We start from the raw sequence: 19,162 nt of genomic DNA on the forward strand, positions 1-19,162 counted from the left end.
ATCTCAATTCTATATTATAATTCATCCAATCAAATGCGCTCATAACTTCCTATCTATCATTTCTGACAATGATTTCCCAAAAAAAAAGAACAAAGTCAAAAAGGGGAAGGGAAAAAAAAGAAAAAAGGTAAATTGTAAAACTTCTTTATTCAATTAGCAAATGACCAAAAAGTCTTTCGGTAAATTTTTCCACAAAGACTTGAAATTATTGGTTACCTTTCATTTTTGTCAGGGTAATAATAATGTATCATCCTTGTCAAATTTTCAGGCATTAGAACGATTAGGGTTTTTTTTTTTTTTTTGGTTAAAAAAATAGAAATGAATTTTTAATTTTTTTTAATAATTTTATGACTTTTTAATTATCAACTGATTATCAGAAGAAGTCTTAATGGAAAAAAAAAAAAAAAATTAATGTCAAGTAGCCAACAAGGTAATTAAATAATAAAATAAATAAACCTAATAGGTTGAGATCGGAAATGATTTAGTTGATGAGATTTTTTTTATTTTATTATAATATATCTGAGTTTGAGTTTGACCGATCCAATTTCTCTACATCTTATTCTTTCCGCTCTAATGCATCTTCGTGGATCAATTATCATATAGTTAGGCTCATGAAATGAAAGCACAACGTCAGAGGCAAATGATTTACACTTCATGGGTTGGCGTAAATAAAAAGTTAATTTTGTTAGTAATTTTTTTTTTTTTTAAAAATTTTTATGAGATGAAAAAAATTAATGTGTTTAAGAATAAATTATTTTAATTGAATTTGTTATACATAATCTAATTTTTTTTATCTCATTTTCTCACACCAAGACAGAAAGAAATAGGCCCACATCAATGAATACATATGAGACTCATTCACTTTTGTCTTAAGGTAAAACAAAGAGGTAAAAAATAGAATTATATGTAATATTTTTCATTTTAATTGTATTAAAAATCATGAATTACTGAAATGTTCAACAATTTTTTAGTGATTTTTAAACTTTAATAATTTTTTTTTGACTTCTTAATTATTTTAATAATAATTAAAAAAACTAAATTACCAAACGGGGCCTCTTTTATGTCATGCTAGCAGAAGACTTTCTTGGTCATGGGTTGGCCGTAGATAAATATCTGGTTTTGTTTTTTTACTTTTTTTCCCCCTAAAGTCGTCATCGTCAACTATGGAAATTAATGAAAACTTTATACAAAGACTGCTAAAAAATTTCAATAACATGACAAATTGACAATTAGGAAATTATTAGTTCTCTTCAACTGAAGAAAAATCAGACAAAGAGACCAAAGCTTAAAGCCTCACCAAAAAAAAAAAAAGTCATAAATTTAACTCACAAACATATACCTCCCCATCTTAACAATTTGCTTTATTTTTTTGCTAATCATTTGTAAACTTAATGATACTTATATGCAACTAATATATATAATTAGTTGTTTGAACATTAATAAGATCATTGATCTTTAGTAAGTACGCTCTCCAATATAGTTGCCTAGGGGATCATAGTTGTAAGACACAACCATCCATTCTTGCATAGAACCCTAGCGCACCCAAGATGGATGGACTTTCTCCACACCACCTGGGTATAATGTGTGCAATCTTGTCCCCCAACACGTGTTGGACTTGTAGTCATAGTAAAGCTTCTCTCCAACCCAAAGACTCACTGCATTGTTGGTACCTGTAAATGAACTCGTGCCCTTGGCAAGGTTCTCCCTGTAAGGCCCGTTTGAGTGGATGAGATTGCAATCGCCAATTCTCGAATTAGCATAGTTTTGTGCATAGGCAACTACAATACTATTCCATGTCAAAGGTCCAACGCCCACCTAGGCACGAGCCGCATTTTTGTAGTGAGTTTTGGACATGGGAGGGATGAACCAAGGCTATGAGACATACAAAAGCTAATGAAATATTACTCAACACCATCTTGGCCTTTTTTTTTTGTGTCTATGACACAAAGTGTTTCCAATGAGGCTTGTTTCATGTGATATTTGTAGGCAAATTACATCAAAAGGGATTTTTACCGCAAAGTTCTATATATAACTTGTGTAATATTAAGTCTCATATATTTTATAAACCCCAAAATTTTGGTAGAGCTATGCAAAAGATTAAAAATTCAATATTTCCAATGTAACACTAAAAATGGTAACAAAATTTGACAATACTCACTCATTCGGAAATTTCAATCAAAATAACCTAGTGTGAATTTTGGAAAGTGTGAAATTTTAAATGTAAATACTCACATTTAAGACTATGAAAAAAAAAAGCGCGTATCATTTATCCCCACCAAAAAGGAAACGTTTGTAATACATAATTAAAACACTATGACATATAATAAAATATAATTAACATAATAAATATGGACATTTCTTAGGTATGCTTTGTATATGGTATGCAAGGCACTTATATCTTTTCTATTTTGCATTTACACTTTTTATGGATTGAGTCATACCAAATTTTTTGAAAACTTACACACATGGTGACCTGCTAAGCAGGTCACCTTCCAAGTAAATTAATAAAATAATATATTATATGAGTAAAGGTATAAATTGTCACAAAAAAACGTAAATAATTTCACAAGAAGGCGTTAGTTTTTACAAAAGGCGTAAGTAATTTTAGAAAAATGGGTAAGTAATTTTAAGAAGACTTACACCTTTTGTGAAAACTTATGCATTTTGTGAAAATTTACACTTTTTGTGAAATTACTTACACATTTTTCTGACAACTTACGCTTTTTTGTAAGTCTCCATGAAAAAGGAAAGGTATCATTTATCTCCACCAAAAAAGAAACGTTTATAATACATATATAACACCAATGCTAAAAACACAGAAAATTAAATATAGAATGGACACAAACATCTCACAAAAGATGGATCCTATTTGTAAATCCCACATCATGTAGACCCCATCCATTATATAATGGGAAATATAACATCAATAGAGTTTTAGAAAAATAATTACAAATTAATAAGAAACTTTATACATATTAATGACCCCACTGAGGTGTAAGAGCATCTACATTAGCCTCACCAAATGTAGTTTTTGGTATAGCTAGCAAATCATAAAATTCTTGCTCCATTAGTCTTAACAAATTATTTCTAAACTAGTTTTTGGTTGAATTTGCTACAGTACCTCAACAAAATAATTTATTATTTTTTTGAGATAGGTTAATCTATTTTTTATTATATTTTCTCACTCACCGAACGTCCTCCCGGATGTCCCTGCAGAGAAAGAAGTTTTGCTGAATTTTGGCCTGATCAGTCGATCGGACGCTCGATCGCCGCCTCTCAGTGGGTTTACCTCCTCCTGCTGCTACTATGGTGCACTGGAAAAAATATATTTAAATTGAAAAAGATAAAAGAATAAAAAATAATGTTTTAATGAAATAGAATTTTAGAATAGAGTTTGATGGAGTGTGTACAAAAAAAAGAGGTTAGCTAAAATACAAAAATAGATTTTGAGTTATAATTTAGCTCAAAAATTGTTGAAACTGATGCGGATGCTCTAATAACCCTTATATAAATGTACCATATGATATAAATATTATGCAAATTTCAACAACAAAAAAAAGGAAACATTCATGCCTACTATAAACATAATTATATACATATCATTTAAATCAATAGTAAAAAAGCCATTAAATTGTAATAAAATTTTGAAAGAGAATTTTAATTCCTAGCATTCTGTATAAGTGGAATTACACGTGTTAATAGATTTTTCATAAAATAAAATTATACAATAGGACTTTTCACTAATTTCCCTAATTGGCATTTTACTTGTATTAAAATAGGGTTTTTTTTTTTTTTTTTTTTTTTCATTCCCCTAAATCTAGTTTGTATTATAAGAAGAAGAAAAAAAACAACAGGAGGATTTATCTGTGACTAAGAAAAACTTTGTAAAATTTTCAAATGCAGAAGGTTGTCACAACATTATTCGAAAAATTAATCAAAATCAAATTGGTTTGTTTTGGTAGTCCATATGTGCATAGATCAAATTGATTTAATAATATTAGCTATATGATTTTCTCATGTTTATCTTTTAAAATTAAATTAGTCTTATTTCAAAATTATACTGATTGTTATTTTTTTAAACATTTAAATTGTTTTGTTACAATTATTAAATTAATCTAATTGCACTACTAGAAAAGTGGTTTTTTGCGACGGATTATTTTACTGTCGCAAAAAATAATATTTGCAACCGCAAGTTCATAATTTTTTCTTTCACTATTTATTTTGCATTTTTCTTATTCCTATGCCCTAACCCTTTTCACTGTGACTTTCCCGACAATTCACAAATAGGGATCTCTGTCACTTTCGCTTGCTATGGTCACGCTCTCTCTCTCTCTCTCTCTCTCTCTCTCTCTCTCAGATTGTGATGAGAAGCAACAGTCAACAATGCCGGAGCTACTAGGGTTTGATGATCAGAAACCAGTAGAGATCATCCACATTCAGACCTTGAGATGCTAGCCTCGATTTTGCCATCTTCACCGTCGAATCCAACTTCAACCTTTTCTCCACAGCTCACTTTTGAGATTAAACAAGGAAACGGTGTTATGAACTCTCTCGACCTCTCAATCTCGTTCTCTATCTCTCTTTGTCTCTCTCAATCTTGCTTTCTCTCTCTGTTTCTCAATCTCCTGCTCTCTCTTTATGGTTCTTTTGAAATCTATATTTTTCATCATTGTCACTCAGATTGCCCCTTGGATTGTCCAAAATGATCTCTCTAGGGCAACACAAAATCAACATTTTTAGGTATTTCTTTCGATTATCTCTGGCATGTTTTTTTTTCCTCTCTCTATTTATTCTTTGTATTTTGCAACAATTTATGCATATATATTTATTGAAATTGAAATTATTAATTTTCTGTGCATAATGGAGTTTGATCCGTTGGTGATTTAAGTACGATTCTGTGTTTTTTACGTTAATGTGTTACAAATACTACTCATATACTTTAATTTAATTTTGTTCAATTTTAATGAAATAAGAATTTCTTAGCCTACTTGAGATTGTTTTGGTAGATGCTTGGTTCACATTTTTTTTTTTTGGCTGGGAATTTGGAGCAACATTGTTTGGATTTTTTTTTATTTTAATTTAATTTTGTTTACTTGTTTGTTGCTTTTATGTTATACTTCCAATTTTATTATGTCTCTCTTTTCTTTTACATTTTTGTTCTTTTTGTTTATAATAATAAAGTTCAATTGTGTTTCTGTTTGGTGGTGATGAGATAAGTTGAAGCTCTTTTGTTTGGATTGCAATTAATTTTGAAATTCCATAGCAGAGAGGATGTAATTGAGGTTCCAATTGTGTTCATGAATAACATGTCAATATGTCATGAATTTTGCAGGAAACATTTTTGTGTGTTGTTTTTTTCTTAGTATCTACCAGTTTAGTTGGAATTTTTGGGAAAATTATTATTCGCTTGGCAATAAATTGAGCCTTAATGTACTTAACTAAAAAATAAATATATATTGAGCCTTTGGGTATTTTTGAATGAGGCAATCAAATTGATACAATATGCTCTCATTATATTTGAAAATGTTAATTTAATATGGGCGGCTCAAGTTCCATTTGGCATCAGGCACTTTCGTTATATCATGTCATTAGTTTCTACTGAGTTCCCTTTCATTGCTATTTAATTGTTGTGCTAATGCTTGCTTGATTGTGGAGACATTTTAATCTGAGTGAAGTACTTCCTAGGGAAATGTTTTCTTAGAAAATTATTGAATAGTGGGTTCTATTGGTTATGGTTTAGTGGAGTGATCTCAATCTATAGTGGTTTAATGGCTGATAAATGTTTATGAACTTCTTTTGTAATATGGAAAGGTGACTTTTCAAATGTTTGATCTTTATTCAATGGAAATTTGCTATTGCTGCAAGTCTATTGGCAACTATGCTCTCATCTTTGTCTTTCTCCCACTCATTTCCATTATGGTTTGATGATAGAGGTATGTTCTTTTGCTATGTTACTTGGGTTATGTGTGAAATAAATTTTGAACCTACATAAATTTGGTTAATTTATATGATAAATCAATAAATGGTGGTTTGATTCACTGGTAATTGACAGGGTTCTGAATTAGCATTGCAAGATATCCGATCTACTAGTGGATTTTTTAAACATCAAAAAGAAGAATCTCTTCTCTTTTTTTTTTTGGGCGTTAAGTTTTGTTCTATTTCTTATATGATTACTTAAATTTTTATTATGATGCTGTCTAATTCATGCATATATATTTAGTTGTGTGTGTGTGTGTGTGTGTGTGTGTGTAGAGGTTCATGCTAGTATGTTTGTCTTGAATACTGCTGTATTTGCTATGAATATTATTGTACAATTTTGTCTATATGATTCCTTCTCCCTATCAAGGTCAAGATACACCTCTTCCATTGTCATACATGTTTGACTTGGTATATCCTCTCTTAATGATTTTTTTTTTCAGCCACCAGTGCATATGGACTTGCAAAACATAGAGTGGTCGGTGGGAATGGACAATTGCTCCTAGGGTCTCACCATCTCCTAGATATCAACATGCAGCGGCAAGTTTTTCTTTTAAACTCCCAACCAAAAAAAAAAAAAAAAAAAAGAAAAAGACCCCGCTGTTAGTTGACATTGCCCCCCCTCCTGTTCGGTATCTAGAAACCAGTCATTGAGATGTGCTATGCTCCTGTAGGTTTTTGTAAATGCGAGGCTCCATGTGTCTGGTGGTGCACTTGGTGGTGGACGCATGGTGGGGGACTCATCAAGTGTTGCCAGGTATTTTCCTTTATTTTCTTTTTCCCTGTAATCCAGCAAATGTGTTGAAATTGTTGGTGTACAAAATCTACGCTTGAGTCCTTTTTTCAGATTTGTCATGTTCCTGTGTGTAGTTCTAGATACTACGGCAGGAGTCTGGTGTGATACAAAGTCTGTTGTTACTTTCTCCAGACTTATTCATCTACAGATTTTGCTGGGTTCAGGTTTAATATTAAGATTTAATAATAGTAGTATAATATAATATTTGAATTGTTATTCGTTCATGGTTTGGTATATGTTTTTGCAGATTTTGTTGAGGGAATAGATGATACGATCGAGCGGGTGATGTTGGGAACCAAAGATTATGTTGCTCTTTTCTATTTCTTTTTTTGAAGACTTGAATTTTTTTGTACAATGTATTTAATGATGGTTAATGGATAATGTCTAATATAAATTTAATTAATTTGTTAATTTTGTTATTTTTCATTAATAAAAAATTGTTTGGTGCTTGTAATTGATTTTTTTGTTGTAGCAAATCCATATATGATTTTTTTTTAATAAATAATTATTTGCGACAGTAAAACAATGGTCGCTAAAAGTGATTTTAATTTTTTAATTTTTTTTGCGACGGCAAAATAGTTGTCGCAAAAAGTAGTTTAGGCAGTCGCAAATAATTTGCAACCGTTGCTTTGCCGTCGCAAAAAGTATTTGCCACCCCTACATTTGCGGTCACATAGGCCGTTGCAAAAAATCTTTTGCAACTGTATTTTTATTATTTGCGACGGCTTGTGACGGTCGCAAAAAAGTATTTTTTTTAGTAGTGTTGTTTGCCTGCCAAGGGGGAGAATCCATTTTCTATTTACAATATGCTTAAAATGGTTTATTAATGATAAATAAAATTAGGATGATGACAGTATGAATGAAAATGTCCTGAAATTGGAGCACGCGGGGCCTAAACTTCGGCCCCGGCGTAGGTGCAGAGGGGTTCCTTGCAGATGTGCTATAGGTGCTAAGGGGCAATATTTTCTGGCGGATATGTTGGAGTAGTCTATTTGCATATCCATTTTTTGAATAAATAAAAAAAAAGAAAATGTCTTGAAATTTATTTCATTGCAATTATTTTATTTTCATTTTTTTTGTTGCAAATCTCCTTTTTAGCTTCCAATTTTTTTTGTCACCAAAAAAAAAAAGCTTCACAATAATTACAGTAAGGTGTTGAAAGAAAAAGCAAACAATTAAAGAGAACAAAGCACAGAGCTAAAATTGCACTTATTTTAACTCAAAATCATGACATAGGAACGTACCTCCCCATCTTAGTTTTATTTTTGTGCTAATCATTTGTAAGCTTATTTATAAATGTATGCTAGTAATATATATAAATAGCATGCATACAATTATTAAGTATACCAATCTCTAATAAGGACGTTGTCCAATATAGTTGCCTGGGGGATCATAGCTGCAGATCACAAACCACCAACCGTTATTGGTACACTGAACCCTAGCGCACCCAAGGCGGACCGAGTTTCTCCATACCACCTGGGTATAATGCCTGCATTCTTCTCCCCCAACACATGAGTTGGAGTCGTAGTCATAGAAAGGCTTCTCGTCTACCCAAAGGTTCACTCCGTCAGTGCCTGTAAATGAACCACTGCCCTCAGCAAGCATTTCCCCATAAGGCCCACCGGAGTGGACGAGATTGCAATCACCCATCCTCGAATTGGCATACCTTTGTGCATAGGCAGCAACGTTGTTGTCCCATGTCATAGGTCCAACACCCACTTGGGCACGAGCTACATTGTGGGCATTGAGGTAGTCTTGTGGTGAGTCTAAGCTCATGAGACATACCAAAGCTAATGAAAACTCCATCTTTGCTTTTGGTTCCATAATACGAAGATTTCACAAATAATTGATGCGAAATGAGGCTTGATTGAGGGGATATTTATAGGAAAATTCCATGGAAAATTGAACTTTGCCTTCAACTTTGGATAATTTTTGAAAACTTCAGAGGAAATTATAAAAAAATAAAAACAAAAATAAAAATAATTCAGAGTTTAATCCTTGTAACAAAATAAATTATGAGTTTTTAATTTTTTTCAATTAAACCATGAACTATTTATTTGTTTTTAATATGAACTATTTGCCTATTTTCGTTAAGAAAAATTAATGGAAAAAATAATATTTTAGTTATTAAATTGAGTTTAACGACTAAAATATTATTTTTTATCAATTTTAATTAACAAAAAATAGGTAAATGATTTATATTAAAAATAAATCAAAATATTAGATTTTAAATTGACAAATTAAAAAATTCAGGATTTATCATGACTGGATTTAATCTCAATCTTTTATTATTATTTTTTTATTGACTATTCTGCGATTCATTTTAATCTTCTAATATTATTGATCTTTTTGCCTTAATAACACGTTTAATTGGATATGAGAGAATCCAAATATGAGACATCCAAAATATAAATTACGTATAAATATTATTGAACTTTTTACATTTAAAATTGAGGGCTAGTTTGGCATGTACTAAATAAGCTAAAAAGTCAAAAAGTCACTATCTTATTTAAGTCACATCATCTTATTTAAATCACATCACCTCTCTAACTCATCACATCAAACCCAACCCAAACCCAACCCAAACCCACCAATAAGTCAAAAAGTGCACTTTTTTAGGACATCCCAAACTAACCCTGAATATGCAACGCAATGCACGGTAAAACAAACTTTAATTATTCAGGAGAATTACTTTTCAGTTGTACATTTAGAAAAATATTATAAATACATAAAAAATTTATTATTAATATTTATAAAATTTATTATTTATTTATAACTTGCTTTTAAAATTTGGACTGATTTTTTATTTTTTTGAATTATTTCCGCTGTAATACGAAAGGACCGGCATTAACGGTCACAAATTTTGAAGACTGTTTGACCGCTAAAATCAATGGAGGCACATGCTCGCTTGACGGTACTGTTTGGAGACGTGTGATACCCGTCACCAGTTTTATTTTAATGATTAAATTTATTTATTTTGTAATATTTTGTGTATAAATAAATGACAATAATTAACCCCACTAATATAGAATTAACAAAGACAATAAATACATCATGCTAAATATAAAAAATTTCTTTTAATAAGACTAAACGATCCTTTTTATATTTTCTTTCATTTCTCTTAATTTTTTTTTTTTAACTCCCACTCCGTGCCCTTTTTCTATTCTTCTTAAATTATTAGACCTATATATATTAAACTATTTTAAAAATTAGATTAATTAATTTTTTTTATACATCTTTAAAAGGATACCATATTTTTATATGTAACTTTTTTTTACCATATGTAATTTTTATATTATTTATGTACGGTTTTTACCTCTATTTTTTTTTTGTGCTCTTTTTTTTTAATCATAATATTTTGTAATTAATATCATAACATGTAATATTTATCAACCAAATGGTTCATAAAATAAAAATTAATTAACATTTTTTAATTTTTTGTAATAATGGGATTCAAAATATTTCATAACAAATAAGACTAATTAACCCCATTGTTATAAAAGGTAAAAACGTTATAAATAAAACCAAAATACCGTTTTAATCTATTTTTAAAATGCATTTAAACTTTTTTATTGTCTTTTTAATTGAATAAAAGGAATCTGTACATTTTTTAAAAAAGAACCACACAATAAGAAATATTACAACACTTTGTGGGGTTAGTTACATAATTTTGTGGTCAAAGTTACAAACAATCAAAATGCACCACGAAAGTGAAAGTTGCGAATCATAATGGTTACATTATGAATAGTGTGATGAAAATGTTACGAAACATTAGTAATTAAAAATATTATGAACCATTTTTCTGATAATATTACATGTTATGATATTTATTACTAAATATTATGATAAAAAAAAAGCACAAAAAAATATATATATATATAGGTAAAAAATTACATATATAATATAAAAATTATATATGGTAAAAAAAAGTTACATACAAAATTACATATGGCATCCTTTTAAAGATGTATAAAAAAAAAATTAAATTAAATTAATCTAATTTTTGAAATAGTTGATTATGTATAGGTCTCATAATTTAACACACACAAAAAAAAAAAAAAAGAGGGCACGTGTGCAAGTACATAAAAAAAAGGAAAAATTAGTCTAAAGTATCTTTCTCATTTTTAGTAATGTGAGAGATTCATAATATTATTTTATAATATCTAAAGTCCCTCAACCTTACACTCATATATCATAGAGAAATTTGACAGATCAATATTTCCCCTCTGTTAGCATCATCGTTGACACTACTTCTTTTTCCTTATCTCCGATTATTCCTCTTCATAACTTCACGACACTAAAACTGCGTATATTTACATCGGAGGTGCGTAGATCGATGGTTTTCAGAAACGGAGGCGGTGTGTCACCAGTAACAACGACGACGCAAGAAATCTCAGATCTCTTTCTCTCTCTCTATCTCTCTTTTCTTCTAGGCAGCGATCTTAGGTCTTCAAGACACTAAAGCTACATATATGTACGCCAATGGTGCGTAGATCGGAGGTTTTGCGAGACAAAAGGGGTGTGTCAAGAAATCTCAGATATGAGATTGTAGAAGATTGACGGCAATAGAGGGAAATCCGAACAAGAACATAAAGCTTTTTAGGATCTGTTGTCTTAGGCTTACTTGGAAGATAAGGCGCAAGAAATTCTCCGCCGCCAAATTCATAGTGAATCTCTCTCTCTCTCTTTCTCTTTCTCTCTCTCTCTCTCTATGTCTTCTTATATATATATATATATATATAATGTTAGGTTTAGTATGTGATTGGGTGATGTTGAACAGGAAAGACGAAGACTTGTCATGAATCCACTTGGGATTAGGATAATGGACCTTCTGGTTATTTGTTTTGTTTTGCAATCTTTTGGGATAAAAGTCGGATACAGTGGCATTCCAGGGCCATCGGGAGGTAGAAATGTCAATGCTTCTCAAGGAGAGGGCTGTTACAGTTGAAAATAAAAACTTTCTCAGAATTAAAATTTTCTCTAGATTGAAATTTTCTCTGGATTGATGTTGAGGGACCTTAGACATTATGAAAATATTGAGTGTCCTTTATGCTATAAAATCTTAATACTAGGGACCTCAAAAAAAATCTTCTAAAAATAACTAGGATAAATTAAGAGTAAAATGAAAGAAAATATACTGTCGTATTAAAACAAATTATTCACAACAAAATTAATAATTATAAATTGATTTGATAATCGTAGTCATATAATTTTATCTGTACCAAAAAGGAAACTCTTATAATCTATACTATCATTACAAGCCAACAGCTACTTTGGAGTCTTGAAGCGATGCTCTCATAATTTTTTTAATAATTTTCCTAAAACAACCTTAACTTCTTCAATAATTATACTATTTTTAAACTGATATTAATTTATAATTAAGGATAAAATCATAAATTACTAACTCACAAAATATAACTTCCCACGTTAAAGAACTCCCACCTTTCACAAACATTTCACCATCATGGACTTCTTTCTATAAGGTGACTTCCATCTTCTTTGTTTTCATACGCATGTTTCTACCTATCAATCATATATATTATTATATATTCTAAATTATTGATTTGTGGTGGGAGTTCGTACCCAAGGGAATGAGATTATGCAAGGTTTAGGCTGATTGTAGATAAATGTGGAGCGATTTTGATGTGCGACATGGTTCACATCATTTGTGTTTTGATGCAATTGTTTGCTTGAAGTGTGCTTTAAATCTCTTTTTATCATGTATGTATGGATTATTATAGATCATATTGTAGATTGAAAATTCACAATTTTGTTTATTTTTTAATTAGCAAAAAAAGAAACCTTATTGATGATAATCGACATGAATACATATGACCATACATCAATAAAGGAAGAGACAAGAGCAAAAGAAAAAATGTGCACCTACCTAATCCCAACTAGGTTGGCACCAAGTAAGATACACAAACAAAACCAAGCACAGACAAGTTGGTGAGAAACCAACATAGAAAAGAGACAGAAGAAAACAACAACCATCAAAAATAAAAAAAAAAAAAAAACAGCAGCCTCACTTCAAGCCTTCCCTTGTAACACCTCTGTTACTTAACCTCCTTAGCAATCCAAACATCATCCCCCACCAATACAGATCCTTACTTGTTGAAGGTTGTGAACCAAATTATTCACAGAATAGGCCAAAGTAGAGGATGAGTACTTAACCCACAAAGCAATTCTCACCTTAACAGCTTCACAAAGTTCATAAAGAACAGGTTGTCTCCCATTAAATACACATTCATCCCTTAGATTCCAAATGGACCAAAACATAACTAATGGGATGACACTCCATATCTTTCTTTCCATCTTAAACAAACTCTAGACTGAACCTAGTGATACCAATTGTAATCCCCACCAGTTAACAAAATAAGACCAAGTCTACAAAGTAAAGGGGCAATGAAGTAGTATATGGTTTATAGTTTCCTCCTCATCTTTATAGAAAATACAACAAACATCAACATTATCATTTAGGATTGTAATTTTTCTTAAAAAACTAGCAGTCTTTATTCTACCCCTCCAAACCAACCACCCAAAGAATTGAGCTCTAGGTAGTGCAATAGCCTTTCACAACGAATTTGAGACCATGCAAGTGAGACCAAAGCCCAATTCAAACCAGTGGTAAGTGGATGAGACATTAGAGACTCCTAATGGATCTGCATTCCACCTCAAACAATCAACCACATTTTCTCTTAGTGTAACAACCCCGACCCGTGATTAACTGTTAAACCATGATTAATAATGCCTAATAAGTAATTAAGAGGAAATCTTGCGTTAATTGCATGTGTTATATGTTATTTGCATTTATATCTGTCTATCGTAGAAATATCTATTTGTGTTTCTGTTGTGTTCCGTGAATTGATGCCGATATATCTGCTTCTACAGCCCCTTATTGTGTGTCAATTTGTTCAGAGGCCTTGGGTAATCTCAAGATTACTGGCCGGTTACGATGCTAAACCCATAGGGGCTGGTTTGGGTCATAACACTTAGTAATGAGGAACTACTAAGATACATCTTCAGTCTACTCAACTCATCTTCCTTCCAAGCAAAAAGAGACCTTCTAAAATTAAAGACCCAATTCCCAACAGCATCTCTTCTGTTATGAAACAACTTCACAGACCCATCTTTGTTCTCTGATAATAAATAGAGCCTAAGAAATTCCTCTCTTAGGCAAACACCACCTGACCAACTGTCAGACCAAAACTTTGCTCTTCTACCATCACTAATCAAAACAGTTGCATTACTCCTAAAGAAATGAAGAAGTTCAGCCCTGGTAGCAACAACATTGATTATGTCACCCCAGATCTTGGACATTTCATTATTCTTCTCAATTGATGGAAGCTATTCACTACCTTGCTCAATGTACTTTCCACAGATGACCTTATTCCATAAAGATTTTCCTTCAAATCCAAACCTCCACCACCACTTCAATAAGAGACACACATTCATAATTCTGATTCTCTTAATACCCAAACCTTCATTTGGTTTTGCTTTTAGCCACATCCCCCCATTTAACCAGATGCACTTTCCTCCTAAGATCTGAACTACCCCATAAGAAAGCATATTGAATTCTTTCAATCTCTTTAGGTACCTTCTCAGGCATCTTGAAGAGTGAGAGATAAAAAATAGGCAAGCTAGCAAGAATAGACTTAATCAAAGTCAACCTACCTATAAAAGATAGAAATCTTCTCTTCGAAGAGGCAAATCTTTGTTTATATCTATCAATCACTGGCTGCCAAGTACTTCTTTTATTTGGACTGGCACCTAATGGTAAACCCAAGTATTTTAAAGGCAACTTTTGATGGTTGCAATTCAAACTTGCTACAAATTCCATGCCAAGCTCATCAGAAATCCTCACCCTACATACCGCACTTTTATGGTAATTAATCCTAAGGCCTGACATGATTTCAAAGGACTTCAGCATTCTCTTTATATTAATTAACTCCTCAAACTCAGCTTTACAAAATAGGATGGTGTCATCTGCAAATTTTTGGTGTGTGATTTTCAGGCCACAGCCTACAGAGGCTTCTCTGATCAGATCCAAATGCTTAGCCCTATCCAACAAAATGTTAAGCGCTTCAGACCCTGTCTAAGACCCCTCTAAGGGGAAAACTCTGGGGTTGGTGACCCATTTACCAACACTGAAATTCTGGCAGTTATAACACATTCCTTCATCCAACTCACCCACTTGGTCCTAAAACCAAAGTTTGACAGCATAAAAAACAGAAATTCCCAGTCAACTGAGTCATAAGCTTTCTCAAAATCAAGTTTAAGCACAATCCCTCTACCCCTAGCTTTCTTTCAACCATCTACTATCTTATTAGCAACAAGTATTCCATCTAAGATGTTCGTGCCCCTTATGAAAGCTGATTGAGCCTCACTTATAATCCTTGTCATCACCTGTTTCAATCTGTTTGATAATACCTTAGCCAATATCTTATACAAGGAGCCAACTAAGCTGATTGGCCTATAATCATTCAGGCTGGATGGGTTCTCTAACTTTGGATTCAAGTTAATGTATACAACAATTTCATATACAATGTTTATGTACATCATTTGTGTTTTGATGCAATTGTTTGGGTTTGATTTATTTGTTTGTTGTCTTAATAGTGTTCAACTTCTTTGGGGGAAAAAAATGCAGAATAAAAAATAATCAATATTCATAAATAAATAAATAAAAAATTAAAATTTGTTTTAATTTTTTTTATTTACTGTAAGCATATATCAAATCTTTTTATCACTAAGTGTTTTGTGTAATATGGTTCATTATAATTTTTGTTCTCTTCATTAACAGTGTTTGGTTCTTTGGGAAAAATAGTATAAAAAATAATAAATGTTTGTAATTTTTTTTTTTATAAATTTGTTTAAATTTTTTTAAACTGTAAGTGTATATCAAATCTCTTTATCTGTAAGTGTTTTAAAAGTCATTGGTTTCATTTGTTTGTTAAAAAAAAAAAAAAATTAACCATTTAAAAATTTTCTCGATGTGTTTAAAAAATTTAGTGTTCTTAAATTTTACATAATTGTAAGTGTTCTGAGAGTCTTGAATTTTTATTTTTATATTTTCTATGTATTACTTTTAATTATACTTTTCATAGAAAATAAAAAGATCAATTATGTTACCAGGTTCTTTTTTTTTTTTGGGGGGGGGGAGTATAGACTTAAAAATTGTGAAGCATAAAATGTGTTCAATTGTTTAGACTTAGATTAGACTTAAAAAGTTTGGGGTTTTTTTTTTCCATTTCCTTTTTTTAAGCTCACTACAAGAAAACACACCTTTGGCGATAAAATTTTTAGTCGCCAAAAGTCCTTTTTAGTCGCCAAATGTCGAATTTTCACTTTCCGTGACTAAATATTTTAGTCGCCGGTTTTGTCGCGAATACATGGTCGCGAATACCTTTGGCCACTAAAAAACTGTTAGTCGGCAATATACAAGTCTGCAGCGACCAAAGAATTTGTCGCCAATAGTCAATTCCATTTTTGGAAATTATACATTTAGCGACTAAACTTTTAGTCGCCAATAGTGAAATTTTTTTTTTATTTATACATTTGCCGACTAAACTTTTCGTCGCCAATAGCCAATCTTTCGGCGACCACAGACTTTAGTCGCCAAAAGCATTTTTTAGAAAAAAAAAAAACTTGCCTCTGTTGTTCCCAAGTTTCGAACCACCAACCTCACAACATTCTCAACCTTTACCAACACTCTCTCCCCACTATGCCACTACAACATCACATGAATATTAATGCAACATATATTATTTATATACTATATTGACCGGTATTAATACAAAACTATATATATAAAAATAATTATTTTTATTTAATATATTTTATGTAAAAAATAAATTATTTACTAAAAAAATAGGATAGCACTTTTGGCGACTAAATCTGAATTTTAGTCGCAAATTCTATATTTTTTGGCTACTAATTTCTTTTTTGTCGCTAAAAGAATTAAATCCCGCCTAAGGATAGCACTTTTGGCTACTAGACTGAATTTTAGTCGCCAAAACCTCTACTTTGGGCGACTAAACTGCATTTTAGTCGGCAATTCTTGACTTTTAGCTACAAAATTGATTTTTGTCGGTAAAACACGTATAATCGGCGACCAAACTATTTTTTAGTTGCCAAAACCTGTACTTTTGGCTACTAAATGTTGTTAGTCGCCAAAAACCTTCACTTTTGGTTACTAAAATTTTTTTAGTCGCTAAAACCCTTACATTCGGCGACTAAACTGACTTTTAGTCGCTAAAACCCCTACATTTGGCTAGTAAACTGTTTTAGTCGACAAAAGTGTTCACTTTTGGCGACTAATTGAATTTTAGTCGCCAATTCTACTACTTTCAGCGACGAAAAATCCATTTTTAGTCGCGAAATTTGCTTTTTCTTGTAGTGGCTTTTGTTTGTTTGTTTGTTTGATTTTTTTTTTTTGGGTATATAAATTTAGTTTTTAAAAATTTGATTTGTTTGTTCACTTAATTTTGTGTGTATGTTATTAAAATAAAATCCATTGCTCTTAAAAAAATCATATAAAATGAGTGTCTTGAGTTTTTATTTTTGTATTTTTTTTTTGTGTAATACTGTTAGTTATACTTTCTATATAAAAAATTTTACAAAATGAAAAGTTTCATTGTGTTATTGGGTTAAAAAAAAAATTATTATTATTATTCTTGGTTTATACCAACATTTGTGTTTATACGTTTATAATTTATGTTTTTAAAAAATTAGTTTCTTTATTTGTGTAATTTTGTGTGTGTTTTTTAAAAAACAATTCAATATTCATAAAATTTGTTTTATTTTAAAAAAATAATAGTCTTAATTTTAAAAAAAAATGTTTTGGGGGGTTTTTTTTTATTATTTACATTAATGTTTAATTATTATTATTAATTTTTTTTTTTGTGTATATCAAATCTCTGTAAGTGTTCTAAGAACATGGGTTTGTGTTTTGGTATTTTGAGTGTACCATAATTAATTACATTTTTTTTATTTTCTTCATTAAAAAGTAAAAGAAAAAAACTATGTTATTAGATTTGTTGGAGAAAAAATTGACTTTCCTAGTTTATATTTTTTGCAGGTTGCTTTATGATTTTGTATTGTTCAGAATAAACAACTTCTTGGCTCTGATGCTCTATCGACACTTATTTGCTTTGACTATAAATATTCTATATGAGTGTTGGATTTGTAATGCTTAAAACTTGAATAATCGTAAAATAATTCTATTTGGGCTTAAACAAATATTTAATTTCTTTTTCTAAGCTTAAAAAAATCAAATTTGTAATTTCTTTTTTTTTTTTTTTATGTTTACTTAATGAGTGTGTGATGGTCAGAACAAATAATTCTATAGTTGTATTTTAAATTTTGTGGGCGCGTTTAAAAAATTTAGTGTTCTTCAGTGTTCTTAAATTTTACATAATTGTAAATGTTTTGAGAGTCTTGAATTTGTATTTTGGTATTTTTTGGTGTATTACTGTTAATTATACTTTTCATAGAAAATAAAAAGATCTATTAGGTTATATCAGGTTCCTTCAAAAAAAATAAAATAAAATAAAATTATATTGTAAGTTTATATTCAATTTTTTTTTATTATTATATATAAAAAATTGTGAAGCATAAAATGTGTGCAATTGTTTAGACTTAAATTTAAAAAGTTTGAGGTTTTTTTCCCATTTGATTTGGACTACGTTAATCTATGTCAAAATGTAAGTTTTTAATTTTTTGGTTTCGTTTATAAAAAACTTCAATAATATTTACGTTTTGTGTCTTTATATATAATAAGCCAATTAGAAATCCAAAGTTATTATTGTACTCTATTACTCAAAATACGCATTTGTACAATTTTGACTCACTTTAACAACATAAAATTCTAATTAATCAAGGTACATTGTTTGCAAATTATTTTTTACGTGCATCTTATATATTTTTTGCAGGATTTGTAGGATCTTCAATTTTATGTTACCAAATTGAGATTTTATATGAATTTTGTTGTAGAGTTTTTTTTAGTTAAGATTAGTAAATATTATATTTTTTTAAAAAAAAAATTGAACAAATATTAATATACATATATTTTATTTATCAAATACATTAATATCAAATGTTACAATACACATAGTTATACATATGGTTTATATGTACATTATTAGAAAATTTAATATGAATTTTATATTATAACTCCAAACAAGTTTCGCTAGTACATATATAAGACAACAATGTTAAGAACACATAAATACAAACTTTTCACAAAAAGTGAGTCTTATATGTAAGTCCCACATTATGTGGACCCACTCATTATATAAATGTAATATATAATATACCTATTATGCAAATTTCAAAAATAAAAAAAGAAAAGAAACATTTATGCCTACAATAAATATAATGACGGCCTATTTT

General features: G+C 30.2%; 1 protein-coding gene and 1 pseudogene across 1 annotated transcript; both read right to left on the minus strand.

Annotated features, from left to right (window-relative positions):
* Positions 1-1,455: 1,455 nt before the first annotated feature.
* Positions 1,456-1,915, minus strand: LOC145819527 (basic form of pathogenesis-related protein 1-like; annotated as a pseudogene).
* Positions 1,916-8,125: 6,210 nt separating this feature from the next.
* LOC114301909 (pathogenesis-related leaf protein 6-like) lies at positions 8,126-8,578 on the minus strand. The gene has a single exon (XM_028246868.2). It carries the CDS (start codon positions 8,576-8,578, stop codon positions 8,126-8,128), a length of 453 nt encoding a protein of 150 aa, XP_028102669.2.
* Positions 8,579-19,162: the final 10,584 nt, after the last annotated feature.

Source organism: Camellia sinensis, chromosome 2, assembly GCF_055761805.1.
Source record: "Camellia sinensis isolate YWXY chromosome 2, ASM5576180v1, whole genome shotgun sequence".
Lineage (NCBI taxonomy): Eukaryota > Viridiplantae > Streptophyta > Magnoliopsida > Ericales > Theaceae > Camellia > Camellia sinensis.

What these genes read in the sequence shown, in the direction of transcription:
- LOC114301909 (XM_028246868.2), bottom strand. Translation starts at nt 8,578, where the DNA reads ATGGAGTTTTCATTAGCTTTGGTATGTCTCATGAGCTTAGACTCACCA.